Source organism: Pleurodeles waltl, chromosome 10, assembly GCF_031143425.1.
Source record: "Pleurodeles waltl isolate 20211129_DDA chromosome 10, aPleWal1.hap1.20221129, whole genome shotgun sequence".
NCBI lineage: Eukaryota > Metazoa > Chordata > Amphibia > Caudata > Salamandridae > Pleurodeles > Pleurodeles waltl.
The window spans coordinates 1,078,290,127-1,078,313,333 of NC_090449.1; the positions used below are offsets into that span (position 1 = coordinate 1,078,290,127).

General features: G+C 51.1%; 1 protein-coding gene across 2 annotated transcripts in view; it reads left to right on the forward strand.

The window, feature by feature from the left end:
* LOC138262275 (uncharacterized) overlaps positions 1 to 23,207 on the forward strand; it is a 299,128-nt gene that overhangs the window by 245,847 nt on the left and 30,074 nt on the right. For both annotated transcript variants that reach the window (XM_069212160.1, XM_069212161.1), the window contains exon 7: positions 8,005 to 8,135. In XM_069212160.1, the coding sequence (XP_069068261.1) occupies positions 8,005 to 8,135 (131 nt within the window). The remainder of the gene's footprint in view (positions 1 to 8,004; positions 8,136 to 23,207) is intronic.

The window sequence follows — 23,207 nt, forward strand, 5'->3', positions numbered from 1 at the left end:
GGAGGTAAGGCTACAAACGAACACACGCAAACGGGAGGTAAGACTGCAAACAAAAGCACATGAAAGGAAGGTAAGGCTACAAACAAACACACACAAAAGGGAGGTAAGGCTACAAACACACAGCAAAGGGAGGTAAGGCTACAAACACACACCAAAGGGAGGTAAGGCTACAAACAAACACACATGAAAGGAAATAAGGCTACAAACAAACACACACAAAAGGGAGGTAAGGCTAGAAACATACACACACAAAAGGGAGGTAAGGCTACAAACACTCACAAAATGAAGGTAAGGCTACAAACACACAAAAGGGAGGTAAGAGTACAAACAAACACACAAAAAAGGGAGGTAAGGCTACAAACACACACCAAAGGGAGGTAAGGCTACAAACAAACACACATGAAAGGAAATAAGGCTACAAACAAACACACACAAAAGGGAGGTAAGGCTAGAAACATACACACACAAAAGGGAGGTAAGGCTACAAACACTCACAAAATGAAGGTAAGGCTACAAACACACAAAAGGGAGGTAAGAGTACAAACAAGCACACAAAAGAAAGGTGAGACTACAACCAAATACACACGAAAGGGAGGTAAGGCTACAAACAAACACACACAAAAGGGAGGTAAGGCTACAAAGAAACACACACAAAACGGAGTTAAGGCTACAAACACACACCATAGGGAGGTAAGACTACAAACAAACACACACGAAAGTAAAGTAAGGCTACAAACAAACACACAAAAGGGAGGTAAGGCTACAAACAAACACACACAAAAGGGAGGTAAGGCTACAAACAAACACACATGAAAGGAAGGTAAGGCTACAAACAAACACACACAAAAGGGAGGTAAGGCTACAAACACACAGTAGGGAGGTAAGACTACAAACAAACACACACGAAAGTAAAGTAAGGCTACAAACAAACACACACAAAAGGGAGGTAAGGCTACAAACAAACACACACAAAAGTGAGGTAAGGCTACAAACAAATACACACAAAAGGGAGTTAAGGCTACAAACACACACCAAAGGGAGGTAAGACTACAAACAAACACACACGACAGGAAAGTAAGGCTACAAACAAACACACACAAAAGGGAGGTAAGGCTACAAACAAACACACACAAAAGGGAGGTAAGACTACAAACAAACACTCACAAAATGAAGGTAAGGCTACAAACAAACACACAAAAGGGAGGTAAGACTACAAACAAACACACAAAAAGGGAGGTAAGGCTACAGACAAACACACAAAAGGGAGGTAAGCCTACAGACAAACACACAAAAGGAAGGTAAGACTACAACCAAAAGCACACAAAAGGGAGGTAAGGCTACAAACAGACATACAAAAGGGAGGTAAGGCTACAGACAAACACACAAAAGGGAGGTACGCCTGCAAACAAACACACAAAAGGAAGGTAAGACTACAACCAAATGCAAACAAAAGGGAGGTAAGGCTAGAAACAAACACACAAAAGGGAGATAAGGCTACAAATGCACAAAAGTAAGGTAAGACTACAAACAAACACACACGAAAGGAAGGTAAGCGTACAAACAAACACACACAAAAGGGAGGTAAGGCTACAAAGAAACACACAAAAGGGAGGTAAGGCTACAAACACATACCATAGGGAGGTAAGACAACAAACACACACAAAAGTAAAGTAAGGCTACAAACAAACACATAAAAGGGAGGTAAGGCAACAAACAAACACACACAAAAGGGAGGTAAGGCTACAAACAGACACCAAAGGGAGGTAAGGCTACACACAAACATGCACAAAAGGAAAGTAAGGCTACAAACAAACACACACAAAAGGGAGGTAAGGCTAGAAACATACACACACAAAAGGGACGTAAGGCTACACACACTCACAAAATGAAGGTAAGGCTACAAACACACAAAAGGGAGGTAAGACTACAAACAAACACACAAAAGAAAGGTAAGTCTACAACCAAACGCACACAAATGGGAGGTAAGGCTACAAACAAACAAACACAAAAGGGAGGTAAGGCTACAAACACCCAAAAGGAAGGTGAGACTACAAACAAACACACACAAAAGGAAGGTAAGGGTCCAAACAAACACACACAAAAGGGAGGTAAGGCTACAAACAAACACACACAAAAGGGGGGTAAGGGTACAAACACACACCAAAGGGAGGTAAGACTACAAACAAACACACACAAAAGGAAAGTAAGGCTACAAACAAACACACACAAAAGGGAGGTAAGACTACAAACAAACATTCACAAAATTAAGGAAAGGCTATAAACAAACACACAAAAGGGAGGTAAGACTACAAACAAACACACAAAAGGGGAGGTAAGGCTACAGACAAACACACAAAAGAGAGGTGAGCCTACAAACAAACACACAAAAGGAAGGTAAGACTACAACCAAACGAACACAAAACGGAAGTAAGGCTACAAGCAAACATACAAAAGGCTACAGACAAACACACAAAAGGGAGGTAAGCCTACAAACAAACACACAAATGGAAGGTAAGACTACAACCAAACTCACACAAAAGGGAGGTAAGGCTACAAACAAACACACAAAAGGGAGGTAAGACTACAAACAAACACTCACAAAATGAAGGTAAGGCTACAAACAAACACACAAAAGGGAGGTAAGGCTACAAACAAACGCAGAAAAGGGAGGTAAGGCTACAAATGCACAAAAGGAAGGTAAGACTACAAACAAACACACACGAAAGGAAGGTAAGCGTACAAACAAACACACACAAAAGGGAGGTAAGGCTACAAACAAACACACACAAAAGGGAGGTAAGGCTACAAACACACACCATAGGGAGGTAAGACTACAAACAAACACACACAAAAGTAAAGTAAGGCTACAAACACACAAAAGGGAGGTAAGGCTACAAACAAACACACACAAAAGGGAGGTAAGGCTACAAACAAACACAGAGGAAAGGAAGGTAAGGCTACAAACAAACACACACAAAAGGGAGATAAGGCTACAAACAAACACACCCAAAAGGGAGGTAAGACTACAAACAAACACACGCAAATGGGAGGTAAGACTACAAACAAAAACACACGAAAGGAAGGGAAGGCTACAAACAAACACACGCAAAATGGAGGTAAGGCTACAAACGAACACACGCAAAAGGGAGGTAAGACTACAAACAGAAACACACGAAAGGAAGGTAAGGCTACAAACAAACACACACAAAAGGGAGGTAAGGCTACAAACACACACCAAAGGGAGGTAAGGCTACAAACAAACACACACAAAAAGGGAGGTAAGGCTACAAACATACACACAGAAAAGGGAGGTAAGGCTACAAACACTCACAAAATGAAGGTAAGGCTAGAAACACACAAAAGGGAGATAAGAGCACAAACAAACACACAAAAGAAAGGTAAGACTACAACCAAATGCACACAAATGGGAGATAAGGCTACAAACAAACACACACAAAAGGGAGGTAAGGCTACAAACACACAAAAGGAAGGTGAGACTACAAACAAACACATAAAAGGAAGGTAAGGGTCCAAACAAACACACACAAAAGGGAGGTAAGGCTACAAACAAACACAGACAAAAGGGAGGTAAGGCTACAAACACACACCAAAGGGAGGTAAGACTACAAACAAACACACGCAAAAGGAAAGTAAGGCTGCAAACAAACACACAAAAGGGAGGTAAGTCTACAAACAAACACACACAAAAGGGAGGTAAGGCTACAAACACACACCAAAGGGAGGTAAGGGTACAAACAAACACACACGAAAGGAAAGTAAGGCTACAAACAAACACACACAAAAGGGAGCTAAGACTACAAACAAACACTCACAAAATGAAGGTAAGGCTACAAACAAACACACAAAAGGGAGGTAAGACTACAAACAAACACACAAAAAGGGAGGTAAGGCTACAGACAAACACACAAACGGGAGGTAGGCCTACAAACAAACACACAAAAAGGGAGGTAAGGCTACAAACAGACATACAAAAGGTAGGTAAGGCTACAGACAAACACACAAAAGGAAGGTAAGGGTCCAAACAAACACACACAAAAGGAAGGTAAGACTACAACCAAATGCAAACAAAAGGGAGGTAAGGCTACAAACAAACACACAAAAGGGAGGTAAGACTACAAACAAACACACAAAAAGGGAGGTAAGGCTACAGACAAACACACAAACTGGAGGTAGGCCTACAAACAAACACACAAAAGGGAGGTAAGACTACAAACAAACACACAAAAAGGGAGGTAAGGCTACAGACAAACACACAAAAGGGAGGTGAGCCTACAAACAAACACACAAAAGGAAGGTAAGGCTACAACCAAACGAACACAAAAGGGAAGTAAGGCTACAAACAAACATCCAAAAGGCTACAGACAAACACACAAAAGGGAGGTAAGCCTACAAACAAACACACAAAAGGAAGGTAAGACTACAACCAAACGCACACAAAAGGGAGGTAAGGCTACAACCAAACACAGAAAAGGGAGGTAAGGCTACAAATGCACAAAAGGAAGGTAAGACTACAAACAACCACACACGAAAGGAAGTTAAGCGTACAAACAAACACACACAAAAGGGAGGTAAGGCTACAAACAAACACACACAAAAGGAAGGTAAGGCTACAAACACACACCATAGGGAGGTAAGACTACAAACAAACACACACAAAAGTAAAGTAAGGCTACAAACAAACACACAAAAGGGAGGTAAGGCTACAAACAAACACACACAAAAGGGAGGTAAGGCTACAAACAAACACACACGAAAGGACGGTAAGGCTACAAACAAACACACACAAAAGGGAGGGAAGGCTACAAAAACACACGCAAAAGGGAGGTAAGGCTACAAACGAACACACGCAAAAGGGAGGTAAGACTGCAAACAAAAGCACATGAAAGGAAGGTAAGGCTACAAACAAACACCCACAAAAGGGAGGTAAGGCTACAAACACACAGCAAAGGGAGGTAAGGCTACAAACAAACACACACAAAAGGGAGGTAAGGCTACAAACAAACACACACAAAAGGGAGGTAAGGCTACAAACACACACCAAAGGGAGGTAAGGCTACAAACAAACACACGTGAAAGGAAAGTAAGGCTACAAACAAACACACACAAAAGGGAGGTAAGGCTAGAAACATACACACACAAAAGGGAGGTAAGGCTACAAACACTCACAAAATGAAGGTAAGGCTACAAACACACAAAAGGGAGGTAAGAGTGCAAACAAGCACACAAAAGAAAGGTGAGACTACAACCAAATACACACAAATGGGAGGTAAGGCTACAAACAAACACACACAAAAGGGAGGTAAGGCTACAAAGAAACACACACAAAAGGGAGTTAAGGCTACAAAGAAACACACAAAAGGTTGGTAAGACTACAAACAAACACACACAAAAGGGAGTTAATGCTACAAACAAACATACACGAAAGAAAGGTAAGGCCAGAAAGAAACACACACAAAAGGGAGGTAAGACTACACACAAACACACACAAAAGTGAGGTAAGGCTACAAACAAACACACACAAAAGTGAGGTAAGACTCAAACAAAAACACACGAAAGGAAGGTAAGGCTACAAACAAACACACACAAAAGGGAGGTAAGACTACAAACACACAGCAAAGGGAGGTAAGGCTACAAACAAACACACACAAATGGGAGGTAAGGCTACAAACAAACACACACAAAAGGGAGGTAAGACTACAAACAAACACACACAAAAGGGAGTTAAGGCTACAAAGAAACACACAAAAGGTTGGTAAGACTACAAACAAACACACACAAAAGGGAGTTAATGCTACAAACAAACATACACGAAAGAAAGGTAAGGCTAGAAAGAAACACACACAAAAGGGAGGTAAGACTACAAACAAACACACACAAAAGGGAGGTAAGGCTACAAACAAACACACACAAAAGGGAGTTAAGGCTATAAACAAACACACAAAAGGTAGGTAAGGCTACAAACAAACACATACAAAAGGGCGGTAAAGCTACAAACAAACACATACAAAAGGGAGGTAAGACTACAAACACACACAAAAGGGAGTTAAGGCTACAAACAAACACACAAAAGGTAGGTAAGACTACAAACAAACACACACAAATGGGAGGTAAGGCTACAAACAAACATACACAAAAGGGAAGTAAGGCTACAAACAAACACACAAAAGGAAGGTGAGACTAGAAATAACAACACACAAAAGGGAGGTAAGGCTACAAACAAACACACACAAAAGGCAGGTAAGGCTATAAACAAACACTGAAAAGTGAAGGTAAGGCTAGAAACAGACACACACAAAAGGGAGGTAAGGCTACAAACAAACACACACAAAAGGAAGGTAAAGCTACAAACAAAAACACACAAAAGGGAGGTAAGACTACAAACAAGCACACACAAAAGGGAGGTAGGACTACAAACAAACACACACAAAAGTGAGGTGACGTAACACTACAACCACACACAAAAGGGAGGTAAGACTACAAACAAACACACACAAAAGGGAGCTAAAGCTACAAACAAACACATACAAAAGGGAGGGGTGGTGGGATGGCTAAAACAGCGAAGCAGGAGGGGGGTTGTTCCTCTATGTGAGGCGATAAGAACAAGAATGACAGCCGTTATTAGACAACTGGAGCCACTGAAAACATCAAGCGCTCATGTCTTGGAGCCACTGAATACATCAAGCGAAGTGTGAAATGCCCTTTGAGAAAAAGAAAAGTAGTCCCTAAACAGATGGCAATATTGGGCTAACTGGAAGGCTGTAAGTAATACAGCGATGCTCCAGGGGAGGGAACAAGTTACAAAAAAGAGGGACAAATACGACAGGTTAAGCACTAGCAAGCAAGGATTTTTAAAGGACAGTGAAACAAACAAATGAACAGCAGGGGGACTGCTTTAAATCCACAAAAGAAGAATACTAAAGTATTCACAAGTTTGCATGCTTATGCTCAACCTAAAAAGTAACTAAGTAAACAAATTTAATTATCAAGACACGCACAGATCATGTGTGAGACACTGCTTAAAGCGAAGATGAACCAGTGTGGTATAGTATTTAAAACATTGGTTTATGAGACTTTTCTGATTCAAAGCTAAATAGCAAGAATTTGATTATCTACTGAAAGTTCATTTCAGAGTTGGTGTGCCTGGACTCAAGTCCACATCACATCCTATTGATAATGTTAGATGGGACCAGAGCGGTTGGTGGCTCGCTTGGAAAGAACTTTGAGGCGTATATGGAAGAATTTGCTCCATAAGACGCAGCAGGCCACCCCTGGGCACATTTGTTAGTAAGTCAGAGCTTTGAACACCAGTCTGTTCTTGACTGGTCCTGACTGTGATGGAATCCTGTCTCCTGAGGCTGAAGGCATGCAGGACTCCTGTCTCTTGTGCACACTGAAATGGCTGTCGCTGATGGGTCCGCCTTTCAGAAGTGTTCTCCTGCAAAATCCACTCTAGTGTTAAACAGGGATCTGACCAGCGCACATGATGCCATGATGTATGTCCTATCTGAACATCAGTTAGGGGCTACTCATTGCTAAACATGGCAAGGACCTGACTTCACCAGCATTTATGGGATGTTAATAACGCTCTGTAAACAGACTAATGAGTGCATTTACAAACTTTATGACAGGAGATATAAGGGTTGAAGATGTGGGGTGAATTAGAGAGTTACACATAAAAGCAGGGCTAGCGTGTATAACGACAAGCTATATCTTCCATGTGAAGGTTTGTTGGCGTAGGTCATTGGGGGTGTTTCGCCACACATTTAGCAGGAGTTATGCCTGAATTATACACAGAAAGTCATTACTTGATCTGATGACTTCCTTGCTATCCAAGTTTGTGATGGGGCTGTGAGATGATGGGGGTTGGTGATAGGATGGCCTAGTCGGAAGGGCTAACAGTTTGTGTTTTCATGCTCTTCGTTGTGACTTGTGGGTAATTTCTCCACCAGGTTGTCATGTCCTTCCTTTGTTTTTTGCTTCCAGACCTCTTATCCTTGGGCCTGATTCTTGGTTGCGTTGTCGTCGCTCTGATCATGCTGGGGTCTCCAGCCCTGTTGTTCATCATCAGGTCTGTGCATCCGGACTCTGCTAAGATGCGCACCCCAAAGACACTGGTGAGTTCACGCTAGATGCACACGTGCATTGCTTATCTCCACAATTACTAATCGTACATCTGATCTGGTCCCACACTTCATGTACGACTAGACCCGCACGATAGCACTGTTGTTCTGGGGACGTAAAGTGAGTTACATTAGCACAGGTCAGTGACGCACAAGCTCTAGCGCTTTGACAAGGCTTTAACCAAAATACCAGCCTTAAAAGGTATGAGTGCAGCAGGACGTGCAGATGAACATGTGAGACAGCAGAAGGTGTTGTGCCCAAGCGCCTGAGGAAACAAAGCTGCCCTCCAAGGGGACAGCACTAGGGCTCCTAGATTGGAGTGCAGTGTTTCTTGGTGGAGACGCCCAACTGTGATGCTTCTCGTTCCACTGCGATTCTTACAGCAGGCTGGGCAAGGAACCCATGACCAAAACTGCGAGATCACACCTTTACTTGCATTTATGTACCATAGACTTTCTGACCACTTGTAACAAGAAACAAGATCGTTCATACGACTGTTGGACTTATCATGGTCCTGGTACAAACCTTGACTCGTTACCAAGGTGTACCGTTAAATATATTTTGATATGTCCACACATGTGATAAGAAACTTCTACACCAAATATTACAAGACGGCCATATTGTGACACAGATCAAATAACTCACAGTTTCTAATGAGCCTTGAAGAGGTCGTTGTTACGACGAAACAGGTGTCGGCTGTATGTACATGGATTGGTATAACGTTTGCTGTTTTCATTGAATACCCAAGAAGAATAAAGGACTAATATTTGGAATGCTTTGATGTGCCGTGGTTCGTTCAACTTCACCATAGGCATTCTACTTTTTTTCATCTTTCTGCAAGTTTTATTAAAACGTCATCAGCTCTGTGCAGCTCAGAAGTCCCAGACAAGTTTCACTGAACTTTCACCACAGGTTTCAGTCAGTGTTGTCGCTACAGAAGCATTGAGTCCTTCTGGGGGAGGAAGAAACACACAGGTCAGATTGTCCTTAATACAACCAAGTACCTTGGCCACAGGTCCAGAAACTGCACCCTCACTTACAGAGCCCCTCAAAAGACACCCTTATGCTCAGAAGCCACCCAGAGTATACCTTTGATGACTGTCCTCTAACCTCTTGCCCAGAGGGTCACTGAGGGGACGGACAAGCAGCACCCTCTATCCCTCTCCTACAGGGTCACTGAGGGGGGGAGACAAGGAGCGCCTTCTATCCCTCACCCAAAGTGTGACTGAGGGGCAGACGAGGAGCACCACCTACCCCTCACCCAAAGACTCACACAGGGGATGGATGAGGAGCGTCCTCTACCCCTCACCCAAGGGCTCACTCAGCGGATAGGTGAGGAGCACCCTCTAACCCTCGCCCACAGGGTCACTGGGGGGGAAGGCAAGGAGCGCCCTCAGATCCCTCTCCCACAGCCTCACTGAGGGAACAGACAAGGAGCGTCCTCTATCCCTCACCCACAGGGTCATTGAGGGGGCAGGCGAGGAGCGCCCTCTATCCCTCACCCCCAGGGTCACTGAGGGGACAGGTGAGGAGCGTCCTCTATCCCTCACCCACAGGGTCACTGAGGGGACAGGCGAGGAGCGCCCTCGATCCCTCACCCACAGGGTCACTGAGGGGACAGACAAGGAGCACCCTCTATCCCTCTCCCACAGGGTCACTGAGGGGGCAGGCGTGGAGCGTCCTCTATCCCTCACCCACAGGGTCACTGAGGGGACAGGTGAGGAGCGTCCTCTATCCCTCTCCCACAAGGTCACTGAGGGGACAGGTGAGGAGCGTCCTCTATCCCTCGCCCACAGGGCCGAGGAGCGTCCTCTAACCCTCTCCCACATGGTCACTGAGGGGACAGGTGAGGAGTGTCCTCTATCCCTCACCCACAGGGTCACCGAGGGGACAGGCGAGGCGCGCCCTCCATCCCTCACCCACAGGATCACTGAGGGGAGAGGTGAGGAGTGCCCTATCCCTCACCCACAGGGTCACTGAGGGGACAGACGAGGAGCACCCTCTATCCCTCGCCCACAGGGTCACTGAGGGGACAGGCAAGGACCACCCTCTATCCCTCTCCCACAGGGTCACTGAGGGGACAGACAAGGAGCGTCCTCTATCTCTCACCCACAGGGTCACTGAGGGGGCAGGTGTGGAGCGCCCTCTATCCCTCACCCACAGGGTCACTGAGGGGGCAGGTGTAGACCGCCCTCTATCTCTCACCCACAGGGTCACTAAGCGGACAGACAAGGAGCGTCCTCCATCCCTCACCTACAGGGTCATTGAGGGGACAGGCAAGGATCACCCTCTATCCCTCTCCCACAGGGTCACTGAGGGGACAGACAAGGAGCGTCCTCTATCTCTCACCCACAGGGTCACTGAGGGGGCAGGTGTGGAGCGCCCTCTATCCCTCACCCACAGGGTCACTGAGGGGGCAGGTGTAGACCGCCCTCTATCTCTCACCCACAGGGTCACTGAGGGGACAGACAAGGAGCGTCCTCTATCCCTCACCTACAGGGTCACTGAGGGGGCAGGTGTGGAGCACCCTCTATCCCTCACCCACATGGTCACTGAGGGGGCAGGCGTAGAGCGCCCTCTATCCCTCACCCACAGGGTCACTGAGGAGGCAGGCAAGGAGCGCCCTCTATCCCTCTCCTACAGGGTCACTGAGGGGACAGACAAGGAGCACCCGCTATCCCTCACCCACGGTGTCACTGAGGGGACAGACAAGGAGCGCCCTCTATCCCTCACCCACAGGGTCACTGAGGGGCAGGCGTGGAGCGTCCTCTATCCCTCACCCACAGGGTCACTAACAGGACAGGCAAGGAGCACTCTCTATCCCTCGCCCACAGGGTCACTGAGGGGACAGGTGAGGAGCGTCCTCTATCCCTCACCCACAGGGTCACTGAGGGGACAAGGGAGGAGCACCTTCTATCCCTCACCCACAGGGTCACTGAGAGGACAGACAAGGAACGCCCTCTGATCCCTCACCCACAGGGTCCCTGAGGGGACAGGTGAGGAGTGTCCTCTATCCCTTGCCCACAGGGTCACTGAGGGGACAGGCGAGGAGCGCCCTCTATCCCTCACCCACAGGGTCACTGAGGGAACAGACAAGGAGCACCTTCTATCCCTCACACACAGGGTCACTGAGGGGGCAGGCGTGCAGCGCCCTATTTCCCTCACCCACAGGGTCACTGAGGGGACAGGCGAGGAGCGCCCTCTATCCCTCTCCTACAAGGTCACTGAGGGGACAGGTGAAGAACGTCCTCTATCCCTCACCCACAGGGTCAATGAGGGGACAGGCGAGGAGCGTCCTCTATCCCTCACCCACAGGGTCACTGAGGGGACAGACGAGGAGCGTCCTCTATCTCTCACCCACGGAATCACTGAGGGGACAGACAAGGAGCGTCCTCTATCCCTCACCCACAGGGTCACTGAGGGGACAGGCGAGGAGCGCCCTCTATCCCTCACCCACAGGGTCACCTAGGGGACAGGAGAGGAAATCCCTCTCCCACAGGGTCACTGAGGGGCAGGTGAGGAGCGTCCTCTATCCCTCATCCACAGGGTCACTGAGGGGACAGGTGAAGAACGCCCTCTGTCCCTCACCCACAGGGTCACTGAGTGGACAGGCGAGGAGCGTCCTCTATCTCTCACCCACAGGGTAACTGAGGGGACAGACAAGGAGTGCCCTCTATCCCTCACCCACAGGGTCACTGAGGGGACGTGCGAGGATCGTCCTCTATCCCTCACTCACAGGGTCACTGAGGGGACAGACATGGAGCGTCCTCTATCCCTCACCCACAGGGTCACTGAGGGGGCAGGCGTGGAGCGCCCTCTATCCCTCACCCACAGGGTCACTGAGGGGACAGGAAAGGAGCGCCCTCTATCCCTCACCCACAGGGTCACTGAGGGGACAGACAAGGAGCGTCCTCTATCCCTCGCCCACAGGGTCACTGAGGGGACAGGTGAGGAGCGTCCTCTATCCCTCTCCCACAGGGTCACTGAGAGGACAGACAAGGAGCACCCTCTATCCCTAACCCACAGGGTCACTGAGGGGACAGGTGAGGAGCGTCATCTATCCCTCTCCCACAGGGTCACTGAGGGTACAGGCGAGGAGCGCCCTCCATCCCTCACCCACAGCGTCACTGGGGGACAGGCAAGGAGCGTTCTCTATCCCTCACCCACAGGGTCACTGAGGGGGCAGGCGAGGAGTGCCCTCTATACCTCACCCAAAGTGTGACTGAGGGGACAGACGCGGAGTGCCTTCTATTTCTCACCCAAAGTGTGACTGAGAGGCAGACGAGGAGCACCACTTACACCTCACCCAAAGACTCACACAGGGGATGGAAGAGGAGTGCCCTCTATCCCTCACCCACAGGGTCACTGAGGGGACAAGTGAGGAACGTCCTCTATCCCTCACCCAAGGACTCACTCAGGGGATAGGTGAGGAGCGTCCTCTAACCCTCACCCACAGGGTCACTGAAGGGATAGGTGAGGAGCGTCCTCTATCCCTAACCCAAGGACTCACTCAGGGGATGGATGAGGAGCGCCCTCTATCCCTCACCCACAGGATCACTGAGGGGACAGGTGAGGAGCGTCCTCTATTCCTCACCCAAGGACTCACTCAGGGGATAGGTGAGGAGCACCCTCAATCTCTAACCCACAGGGTCACTGATGGGACAGGTGAGGAGCATCCTCTATCCCTCACCCAAGGACTCACTCAGGGGATAGGTGAGGAGCGCCCTCTATCCCTCTCCTACAGGGTCACTGAGGGGACAGACAAGGAGCACCCGCTATCCCTCACCCACGGTGTCACTGAGGGGACAGACAAGGAGCGCCCTCTATCCCTCACCCACAGGGTCACTGAGGGGCAGGCGTGGAGCGTCCTCTATCCCTCACCCACAGGGTCACTAACAGGACAGGCAAGGAGCACTCTCTATCCCTCGCCCACAGGGTCACTGAGGGGACAGGTGAGGAGCGTCCTCTATCCCTCACCCACAGGGTCACTGAGGGGACAAGGGAGGAGCACCCTCTATCCCTCACCCACAGGGTCACTGAGAGGACAGACAAGGAACGCCCTCTGATCCCTCACCCACAGGGTCACTGAGGGGACAGGTGAGGAGTGTCCTCTATCCCTTGCCCACAGGGTCACTGAGGGGACAGGCGAGGAGCGCCCTCTATCCCTCACCCACAGGGTCACTGAGGGAACAGACAAGGAGCACCTTCTATCCCTCACACACAGGGTCACTGAGGGGGCAGGCGTGGAGCGCCCTCTTTCCCTCACCCACAGGGTCACTGAGGGGACAGGCGAGGAGCGCCCTCTATCCCTCTCCTACAAGGTCACTGAGGGGACAGGTGAAGAACGTCCTCTATCCCTCACCCACAGGGTCAATGAGGGGACAGGCGAGGAGCGTCCTCTATCCCTCACCCACAGGGTCACTGAGGGGACAGGCGAGGAGCATCCTCTATCTCTCACCCACGGAATCACTGAGGGGACAGACAAGGAGCGTCCTCTATCCCTCACCCACAGGGTCACTGAGGGGACAGGCGAGGAGCACCCTCTATCCCTCACCCACAGGGTCACCTAGGGGACAGGAGAGGAGCGTCCTCTATCCCTCTCCCACAGGGTCACTGAGGGGCAGGTGAGGAGCGTCCTCTATCCCTCATCCACAGGGTCACTGAGGGGACAGGTGAAGAACGCCCTCTGTCCCTCACCCGCAGGGTCACTGAGTGGACAGGCGAGGAGCGTCCTCTATCTCTCACCCACAGGGTAACTGAGGGGACAGACAAGGAGAGCCCTCTATCCCTCACCCACAGGGTCACTGAGGGGACGTGTGAGGATCGTCCTCTATCCCTCACTCACAGGGTCGCTGAGGGGACAGACAAGGAGCGTCCTCTATCCCTCACCCACAGGGTCACTGAGGGGGCAGGCGTGGAGCACCCTCTATCCCTCACCCACAGGGTCACTGAGGGGACAGGAAAGGAGCGCCCTCTATCCCTCACCCACAGGGTCACTGAGGGGACAGACAAGGAGCGTCCTCTATCCCTCTTCCACAGGGTCACCGAGGGGACAGACAAGGAGCACCCTCTATCCCTAACCCACAGGGTCACTGAGGGGACAGGTGAGGAGCGTCATCTATCCCTCTCCCACAGGGTCACTGAGGGTACAGGCGAGGAGCGCCCTCTATCCCTCACCCACAGCGTCACTGAGGGGACAGGCAAGGAGCGTTCTCTATCCCTCACCCACAGGGTCACTGAGGGGGCAGACGAGGAGTGCCCTCTATCCCTCACCCAAAGTGTGACTGAGGGGACAGACGCGGAGTGCCCTCTATTTCTCACCCAAAGTGTGACTAAGAGGCAGACAAGGAGCACCACTTACACCTCACCCAAAGACTCACACAGGGGATGGAAGAGGAGTGCCCTCTATCCCTCACCCACAGGGTCACTGAGGGGACAAGTGAGGAACGTCCTCTATCCCTCATCCAAGGACTCACTCAGGGGATAGGTGAGGAGCGTCCTCTAACCCTCACCCACAGGGTCACTGAGGGGATAGGTGAGGAGCGTCCTCTATCCCTAACCCAAGGACTCACTCAGGGGATGGATGAGGAGCGCCCTCTATCCCTCACCCACAGGGTCACTGAGGGGACAGGTGAGGAGCGTCCTCTATTCCTCACCCAAGGACTCACTCAGGGGATAGATGAGGAGCACCCTCAATCTCTAACCCACAGGGTCACTGAGGGGCAGGTGAGGAGCGTCCTCTATCCCTCATCCACAGGGTCACTGAGGGGACAGGTGAAGAACGCCCTCTGTCCCTCACCCACAGGGTCACTGAGTGGACAGGCGAGGAGCGTCCTCTATCTCTCACCCACAGGGTAACTGAGGGGACAGACAAGGAGCGCCCTCTATCCCTCACCCACTGGGTCACTGAGGGGACGTGTGAGGATCGTCCTCTATCCCTCACTCACAGGGTCACTGAGGGGACAGACAAGGAGCGTCCTCTATCCCTCACCCACAGGGTCACTGAGGGGGCAGGCGTGGAGCGCCCTCTATCCCTCACCCACAGGGTCACTGAGGGGACAGGAAAGGAGCGCCCTCTATCCCTCACCCACAGGGTCACTGAGGGGACAGACAAGGAGCGTCCTCTATCCCTCGCCCACAGGGTCACTGAGGGGACAGGTGAGGAGCGTCCTCTATCCCTCTCCCACAGGGTCACTGAGGGGACAGACAAGGAGCACCCTCTATCCCTAACCCACAGGGTCACTGAGGGGACAAGTGAGGAGCGTCATCTATCCCTCTCCCACAGGGTCACTGAGGGTACAGGCGAGGAGCGCCCTCTATCCCTCACCCACAGCGTCACTGAGGGGACAGGCAAGGAGCGTTCTCTATCCCTCACCCACAGGGTCACTGAGGGGGCAGGCGAGGAGTGCCCTCTATCCCTCACCCAAAGTGTGACTGAGGGGATAGACGCGGAGTGCCCTCTATTTCTCACCCAAAGTGTGACTGAGAGGCAGACGAGGAGCACCACTTACACCTCACCCAAAGACTCACACAGGGGATGGAAGAGGAGTGCCCTCTATCCCTCACCCACAGGGTCACTGAGTGGACAAGTTAGGAACGTCCTCTATCCCTCATCCAAGGACTCACTCAGGGGATAGGTGAGGAGCGTCCTCTAACCCTCACCCACAGGGTCACTGAGGGGATAGGTGAGGAGCGTCCTCTATCCCTAACCCAAGGACTCACTCAGGGGATGGATGAGGAGCGCCCTCTATCCCTCACCCACAGGGTCACTGAGGGGACAGGTGAGGAGCGTCCTCTATTCCTCACCCAAGGACTCACTCAGGGGATAGGTGAGGAGCACCCTCAATCTCTAACCCACAGGGTCACTGATGGGACAGGTGAGGAGCATCCTCTATCCCTCACCCAAGGACTCACTCAGGGGATAGGTGAGGAGCGCCCTCTAACCCTCGCCCACAGGGTCACTGAAGGGGCAGGCAAGGAGCGCCCTCTGATCCCTCTCCCTCAGCCTCACTGAGGGAACAGACAAGGAGTGCCCTCTAACCCTCTCCTACAGGGTCACTGAGGGGACAGGTGCGGAGCCCCTTTTATTTCTTATCCACAGACTCACTGAGGTGAGGAGTGCTCTCTATCCCTCACCCAAAGACTCACTCAGGGGACAGGCGAGGAGCGCCCTCTAACCCTCGCCCACAGGGTCACTAAGTGGACAGACAAGGCGCACACTCTGATCCCTCACCCACAGGCTCATTGAGGGGCAGGTGAGGAGCGCCCGCTGATCCTGTGCGGTAACCATAACTCAAAGATCAGACCTAGAGAGACCATGGAAAAATGGCATCTCTCTCACTCCCTCAAACCCTTAAAAGATATTTCTTTCACCTTGGAGCCGACGGAAGCCAGTTGTGGAGTTCCCAAGGGTTCCTCACTGACCCCCACCCTCTTTAACATCTACATAGCTCTGCTTACTGAGATCGTCAGACACCACGGGCTCAACATGGTCTTATACGACGAGGACACACAGCTCATTCTCTCCCTCACCAACGAACCATCAACTGCCAAAAAGAACTTCCACAACGGGATGAAGGCTATTGCCGACTGGATGATGGACAACTGCCTCAAGCTCAACTCTGAAAAGACAGAGATTCTCATCCTGGGCCCGCCACTTCCACCTGGGATGACTTCTGGTGGCCCAGTTGCCTCAGAAGTGGCCCAGCTCCAGCCGACCATGCCCGCAACCTCAGCATCATCCTTGACGCATCACTGTCCATGGCCTGCCAAGTCAACGCTGTCTCCTCTTCATACTTCCACACCCTTTCCTGCTCTGGAAGATATTCAAGTGGATCCCTTTTGACACAAGGAGAACAGTCAACCAGGCACCCGTCAGCAGCAAGCTTGACTACAGCAACGCACTCTGTGCCAGAATCAACAAAAAACTCCAAGCAAGACTCCAGAGAATTCAGAATGCCATAGTCAGACTGATCCTGGACATCCACTGCCACAGCCACATCTCTGCCCACCTGAGAGACCTACATTGGCTCCCCATCAACAAATGCATCACCTTTAAACTCCTGACCCACGCATACAAGGCCCTCCACAAAGTCGGACCTGCCTACCTCGATCACCGGCTCTCCTTCTACACCCCCTCTTGGAAACTCTGCTCAGTGCAAGTGGCCCTTGCTGCCATCCCTAGGTTACAGAACAACATGGCTGGAGGAACATCCTTCTCCTACCTCACCACACAGACCTGGGACACAAAGGCCCTCATTCTAAGTCTGGCGGGCGGCGGAGGCCGCCCGCCAGACTTCCCCCCTCCAAAATACCGCTCCGCGGTCCAGAGACCGCGGAGGGTATTCCAAGTTTTCCCCTGGGCTGGCGGGCGGCCGCCAAAAGGCCGCCCGCCAGCCCAGGGGAAAACAACCTTCCCACGATGAAGCCGGTTCGTAATCGAGCCGGCGGAGTGGGAAGGTGCGACGGGTGCTACTGCACCCGTCGCGTATTTCACTGTCTGCTATGCAGACAGTGAAATACTAGCGGGGCCCTCTTACGGGGGCCCCGCGACACCCCCTACCGCCATCCTGTTCCTGGCGGGCGAACCGCCAGGAACAGGATGGCGGTAGGGGGTGTCAGAATCCCCAAGGAGGATTCATTTGGGCAGCGGGAAACTGGCGGGAGACCGCCAGTTGTCCCGGTCCGACCGTGGCGTTACCGCCGCGGTCGGAATGCCCAAGGGAGCACCGCCGGCCTGTCGGCGGTGCTCCCGCCCCCGTTGACCCTGGCGGTTCTGTACCGCCAGGGTCATAATGAGGCCCAAAGCCTCTCCACCTCAGGCAGTCCCCATCGCTGGATCAATTTAGGAAGGACCTCAAGACCTGGCACTTCCACTGACCCGCGCCCCCTGCTACCGCCTTGAGACCCCCTGGGTGATAAGTTGCTCTCTATAGATGTTGTTGATTGATTGATTGATTGAGGGACTGATGCTAACCTTCACTCACATAAACTCTCAGAAGATACTTTTGTGCAGTGTTGCCTACACTCACTTAAACAAATGCTCAGAAGACACTTTTGATGGCTGTTCTGTTTCCAAAAGTAGTCCCTAGAATTGATTGCTGATATGTCATATCTACCTTCAAAATCTTACACATGCCCACTATTGAGTCTTATAAACATCACGGGTGCCCATCACTGACAGTAGTGGAATACATTAGGACCATCTTTGAGTCTCTGTTTTAGATTTCATGTTTTAATTTGATGTCTTTTTGGTGACTTTTTACATGTTCTTATATCTACACAATAATGTACAGAGAAGACACTGTACATGTAGCTTATTCTTAGTAAGCCTTGCTGCCATGTCATCTGAACACTCTATCCAAGGCTGGGCACATAGAATGCGATGCCATTGTGATATGTCGCCCATTGGACCCAGCTCTAAGGCTCCAGACAAACCATCGAATCAGCTCTGGATCTCTGACACAATGCGATATGAACAATGCTTTTTATTATATAAGCAGCCTCTATGTTACATTCGGCAGAGGAGCACTTCTGTTGGGGTTATCCTGGAACGCAGTACATTGTGACTGAAATGCATCTCTCCTGATTCTAAACCTTATCCTGCAAAGGACAATAACCTGCACTACATCAGGCCGGCTTCCTGGCACATCTTACCCAGGTATACCAATGGATCTGGCAGAGGGTACTCCCACTATGTTCTCAATACTGTAGATAGTAGCAGATAGGAATGTAACAACATTGCAACTGGAGTATATGTGTGAAATGTCTGTGTTGTGGCATCAATTGCAGGAAAGTATACCCAGGAATAAACTACTTCACATTTATATTGTTTGTGTGCCTCAACCAAAATGGTAACATCTCCACTCGCGCTAGAAAGCCCGTAAATGTGCTGTAACTGTTGTCTAGAATTAACAGGAATGTTGACTGCTAGTCCATATTTATTGAATGGAATTCAACAAAAGGAAAATATCATAGTGGGATAATCCTTTTAGAGGGTCAAGCTTGAACAACCTTCAGACAAAAATAGGGGGTTCCTGTTAAGCTGAGGAGGATTAATTGCTCACACCACAGATGTCCCTGTATAAGTTGAAAAGGGGACACTGGACACATGCAAGAATTACTCAGGAGACCCATTAAGTAAGTACCTGACCTTGTACACTAGTAAAGTGGTCAGTCCAGTCCAGGGGTATGAGTGGTGTGCATTGGGTTGTTGGTGATGTTGACAAGGTTCAGAATGTGTTTGGTGTGTGACAAGCTATACCTTGTTGAGTGTATCGAAGAGGTTGAAAAGGGTGTCTCTTGTTTTTTTTTTGCCTGTGCTGTCTGAGAGGTTAATATCAATCAATCAATCAATCAAATATTTGTTAAGCACACTACTCACCCAGAGGGTGTCAAGGCGCTGGGGGGGAGGAGAGGGTTTGCTACTGTTTGAATAGCCAGGTCTTGAGACGCTTTCCAAAGGTAAGGAGATCCTGGGATGTATGTAGGTTGACAGGGAGGGTGTTTTGGTGGCAAGGTGGGAGAAGGATCTGCCGCCGGTTGTGGTACGGTGAATGCGGGGGATGGATGAAGTAGGCTGGTCCGTCATTGTGGAGAGCTTTGTGGGCATGGATTAGGAGTTTGAAGACGATCCTTTCGTTGACGGGTAGCCAGTGGAGGTCTTTGAGGTGGGCTGAGATGTGTTCGTGGTGAGGGAGGTTGAGTCATGGTGAGGCGTTCTGGATGTGCTGGAGTTTCTTTTGACGCTTGGCTGTTGTTCCCGCGTAGAGGGCATTGCCGTAGTCCAGTCTGCTGCTGACGAGGGCGTGGGTGACCGTTTTTCTGGTTTCCACGGGAATCCATCTGAAGGTCTTGCGGAGCATTCAAAGGGTGTTGTAGCATGAGGATGAGATGGCGTTGACTTGCTGGGTCATAGAGAGCGCAGAGTCCAGTATAAAGCCGAGGTTGCGTGCGTGAGTGGTTGGTGATAAGGCCGAACCCAGAGTGGCAGGCCACCAGGAGTCATCCCATGCAGAGCTGTTGGGGACGAAGATGATGATCTCGGTCTTCTCTGAGTTCAGCTTGAGGCGGCTTGCTTTCATCCAGTTGGCGATGGTGTGGAGGTTGTTCTTAGCTAGTGCGGGGTCCTTTGTGAGAAAGAGGATGAGCTGAGTGTCTCGGCGTAGAAAACGATGTTGAGGCCATGGGATCAGACGATGTTAGTGAGCGGAGCCATGTAGACATTGAAGAGGGTGGGGCTGAGGGAGGAGCCCTGTGAAACTCTGCAGATGGTCTTGGTGGCCTTAGGCAGGAACGGGGGGAGGCACACTCTTTGGGTCCTTTCTGAGAGGAAGGAGGTGAGCCAGTCCCGGGCTCTGTGGCGAATTCCAGCTTTGAAGAGGTGTGTGTGCAGGGTGTGGTGACAGACAGTGTCGAAGGCTGCGGAAAGGTCAAGGAGGATGAGGGCTACGGTTTCACCTTTGTGGAGCCTGTTCCTGATGTCGTCAGTGCAGGCGATGAGGGCGGTCTCGCTGATATGGCTTTTGCGGAATCCAGACTGGGAGACGTCGAGAAGGTCGCTGTCCTCCAGGAAGCGGGAAAGTTGGTTGTTGACTATCTTTTCGATCACCTTCCACAGAAGGGGAGTAGGGAGACAGGACGGTAGTTTTTGAGGTCTTCGGGGTCGACTTTGGGCTTCTTGAGCAAGGCTTTGACCTTGCTGTGTTTCCAGCTCTCCAGGAAGGTGGCGGTCTCAAATGAGCTGTTGATGATGGTCCGGAGTTGGGGGGCGATGATTTGGCTGGCTTTATTGAAGATGTGATGAGGACAGGGGTCAGTGGAGTGGATGGTGCTTATGGTCTTGGTGGTTTCCTCATCGTTGGTGGGGGTCCAGGTGCTCAGTATGTTGGTGCAGCAGGGCCGAAGGGGTCGACCTTGGTGGTGGTGGGAGACAGTGGTGCAACGCTTCCATTGATGTCTGTGATCTTGCGGTGAACGGTGGTGGTGAGGGAGTCGCAGAGGTCTTGCAAGTAGCTTGGGTCGGCGGAGCAGGACTTGGGGTTGATGAGTTCCTTGATGATGCTGAATAGTTGCTTGCTGCTGTGTGCATTGTTGTTAATTTGTTCTTTGTAGAAAGATCTTTTGGTGGACTGGATGAGGTGATGGTGTTTGCGGATGGCAGATTTGAGGGCGGCGAGGTTGCTTTCTGAATTTTCGTGGCGCCAGATCTTTTCTGCTCTCCGGCATTCTCGTTAGGAGGCCTGAAGGTCTGCGGTGAACCAGGGAGCTTTCTTGTTGGCGTGGGTGATGGTGGTTTTCTTGAGAGGGGCGAGGGTGTTGGCGCAGTCATCGAGCTACTGTTCGAGGTTGAGGGCGGTGGTGTTGGGGTCGTTGGTTGTGGGTGGTTGATCCTTGGAGATCTTGTTCCACTTGCGGTGGGGGATCCGGGGCTGTTGGTGGTGGCTGGTGGGTTTCAGGAAGGAGAAATTAACAGTGGTCGGTCCAGTGGAGTTCGGTGGTGTGACCGAAAGTGATCAGTTGCTTGAGGCCGAAGGTGGCGAGGTTGTCTAGTAGGGAAGAGGAGTTGCTGTCGCTAGTGTTCTCCAGGTGGAAATTCAGGTCGCCGAGGAGCATGTAGTCCGTGGAGGCGAGGGCATGGGAGCTGATAGTGTTGGCGATGGCGTCGCAGAATTGAGGGTGGGGGCCTGGTGGTCTGTAGACGAGGGTTCCTCTCAGAGTGGTGTTGGCACTGACGTGTATCTGGAAGTGCAGGTGCTCTGCGGCGTCCAGGGCGTCGTGGATGTCAGTTGACATCCTAATGACTTGTTGTTACGGTCTCTTCGGGTGATCTTGTAGCCCTCAGGAATGGCTATGGTGATGTCTGGTTCCGATGAGGAGTTCATCCAGGTTTCGGTGAGGAAGGCGATGTCCAGGGAGGTAGATGTGAGCAGGTACCAGAGTCGATGGCGTGCTTGTGTATGGAGCGGGTGTTGAGGAGGATGCAGCTGAGGTGGGTGGCATTGCTGTGGTGCTTGGGGGCTTGTGTGCTGGTGAAGTGGCACATGCAGCAGGAGAAGGGTCCATGGGAGTGCCTAGGGGAGGTCTGGATGCAGGTGGTGGAACAGCCGGGGTTGAGTGCGAGGAGTTCTGAAGTGGTGTAGTAGCGTCTGGCGGTGAGGGGGACTCGGGAGGCAGGAGGACTGGCACTGGACACGTTCCAGGCACGGTCGGGCTTGCCTCTGGTGCACCTCTGGCGTGCTAGCAGCGTGGCTGCACAGCGGGCGCCATTAAGAAGGGAAGGTGGGAGGGAGGAGCAGCTGGGAGGTGGGAGGCGGTAGCGAATAGGGTATTGAGGGGGGTGGGGCTGCAGGGGACACAGCCGCAGAAAGCAAACCACTAGACACCAGGGATAAGGCGGAGGCGGGTTCCTGCGGGTGGTGGAGGGCCTCAAACTCATCAGTAGCGAGAGCGGGGTCGGGGCACGGAGACAGGCTGGTGGAGCTGCTCAGCGTGTCGAGTGACTCCTGGCCCTAGAGGGTGGTGTGTGCATGTCAGATGGATGAAATGGTGAGGAGATCTGAGAATTTGTCAATGAAGTCTTCCTTTCTGGGAGGCCTGTAGATGAGATCGGAAGGTAGAGGTCTGAGTAGCAGCTTTATGAAGTTAAAGTGTTATTTGCCTGACTATCGTGCAATACCAGGAGGACTTATGGATGACAGTGAGGTCTCCTCCTGTCTTATGCGTATGATCCATGCAATGGCTGTAGCCTATGGGAAGAATGATGTCTTGGTTGTGTGAAGATGTGAGCATAAACCATGTTTCTGCATTGTAGGATCTTCATTGATGGTTATGCCCTGCTGCTTGCACGGACCCTGAAACACCTTTAAAAATATTGGGGGTCATTCCGACCCCGGCGGGCGGCGGGCACCGCCCGCCGGGCGGAAACCGCCAAAAGACCGCAAAAGACCGCACCGCGGTCAAATGACCGCGGGGGTCATTACAACTTTCCCGCTGGGCCGGCGGGCGATCTCCAAAAGATCGCCCGCCGGCCCAGAGGGAAAGCCCCTGCAAAGAGGAAGCCGGCT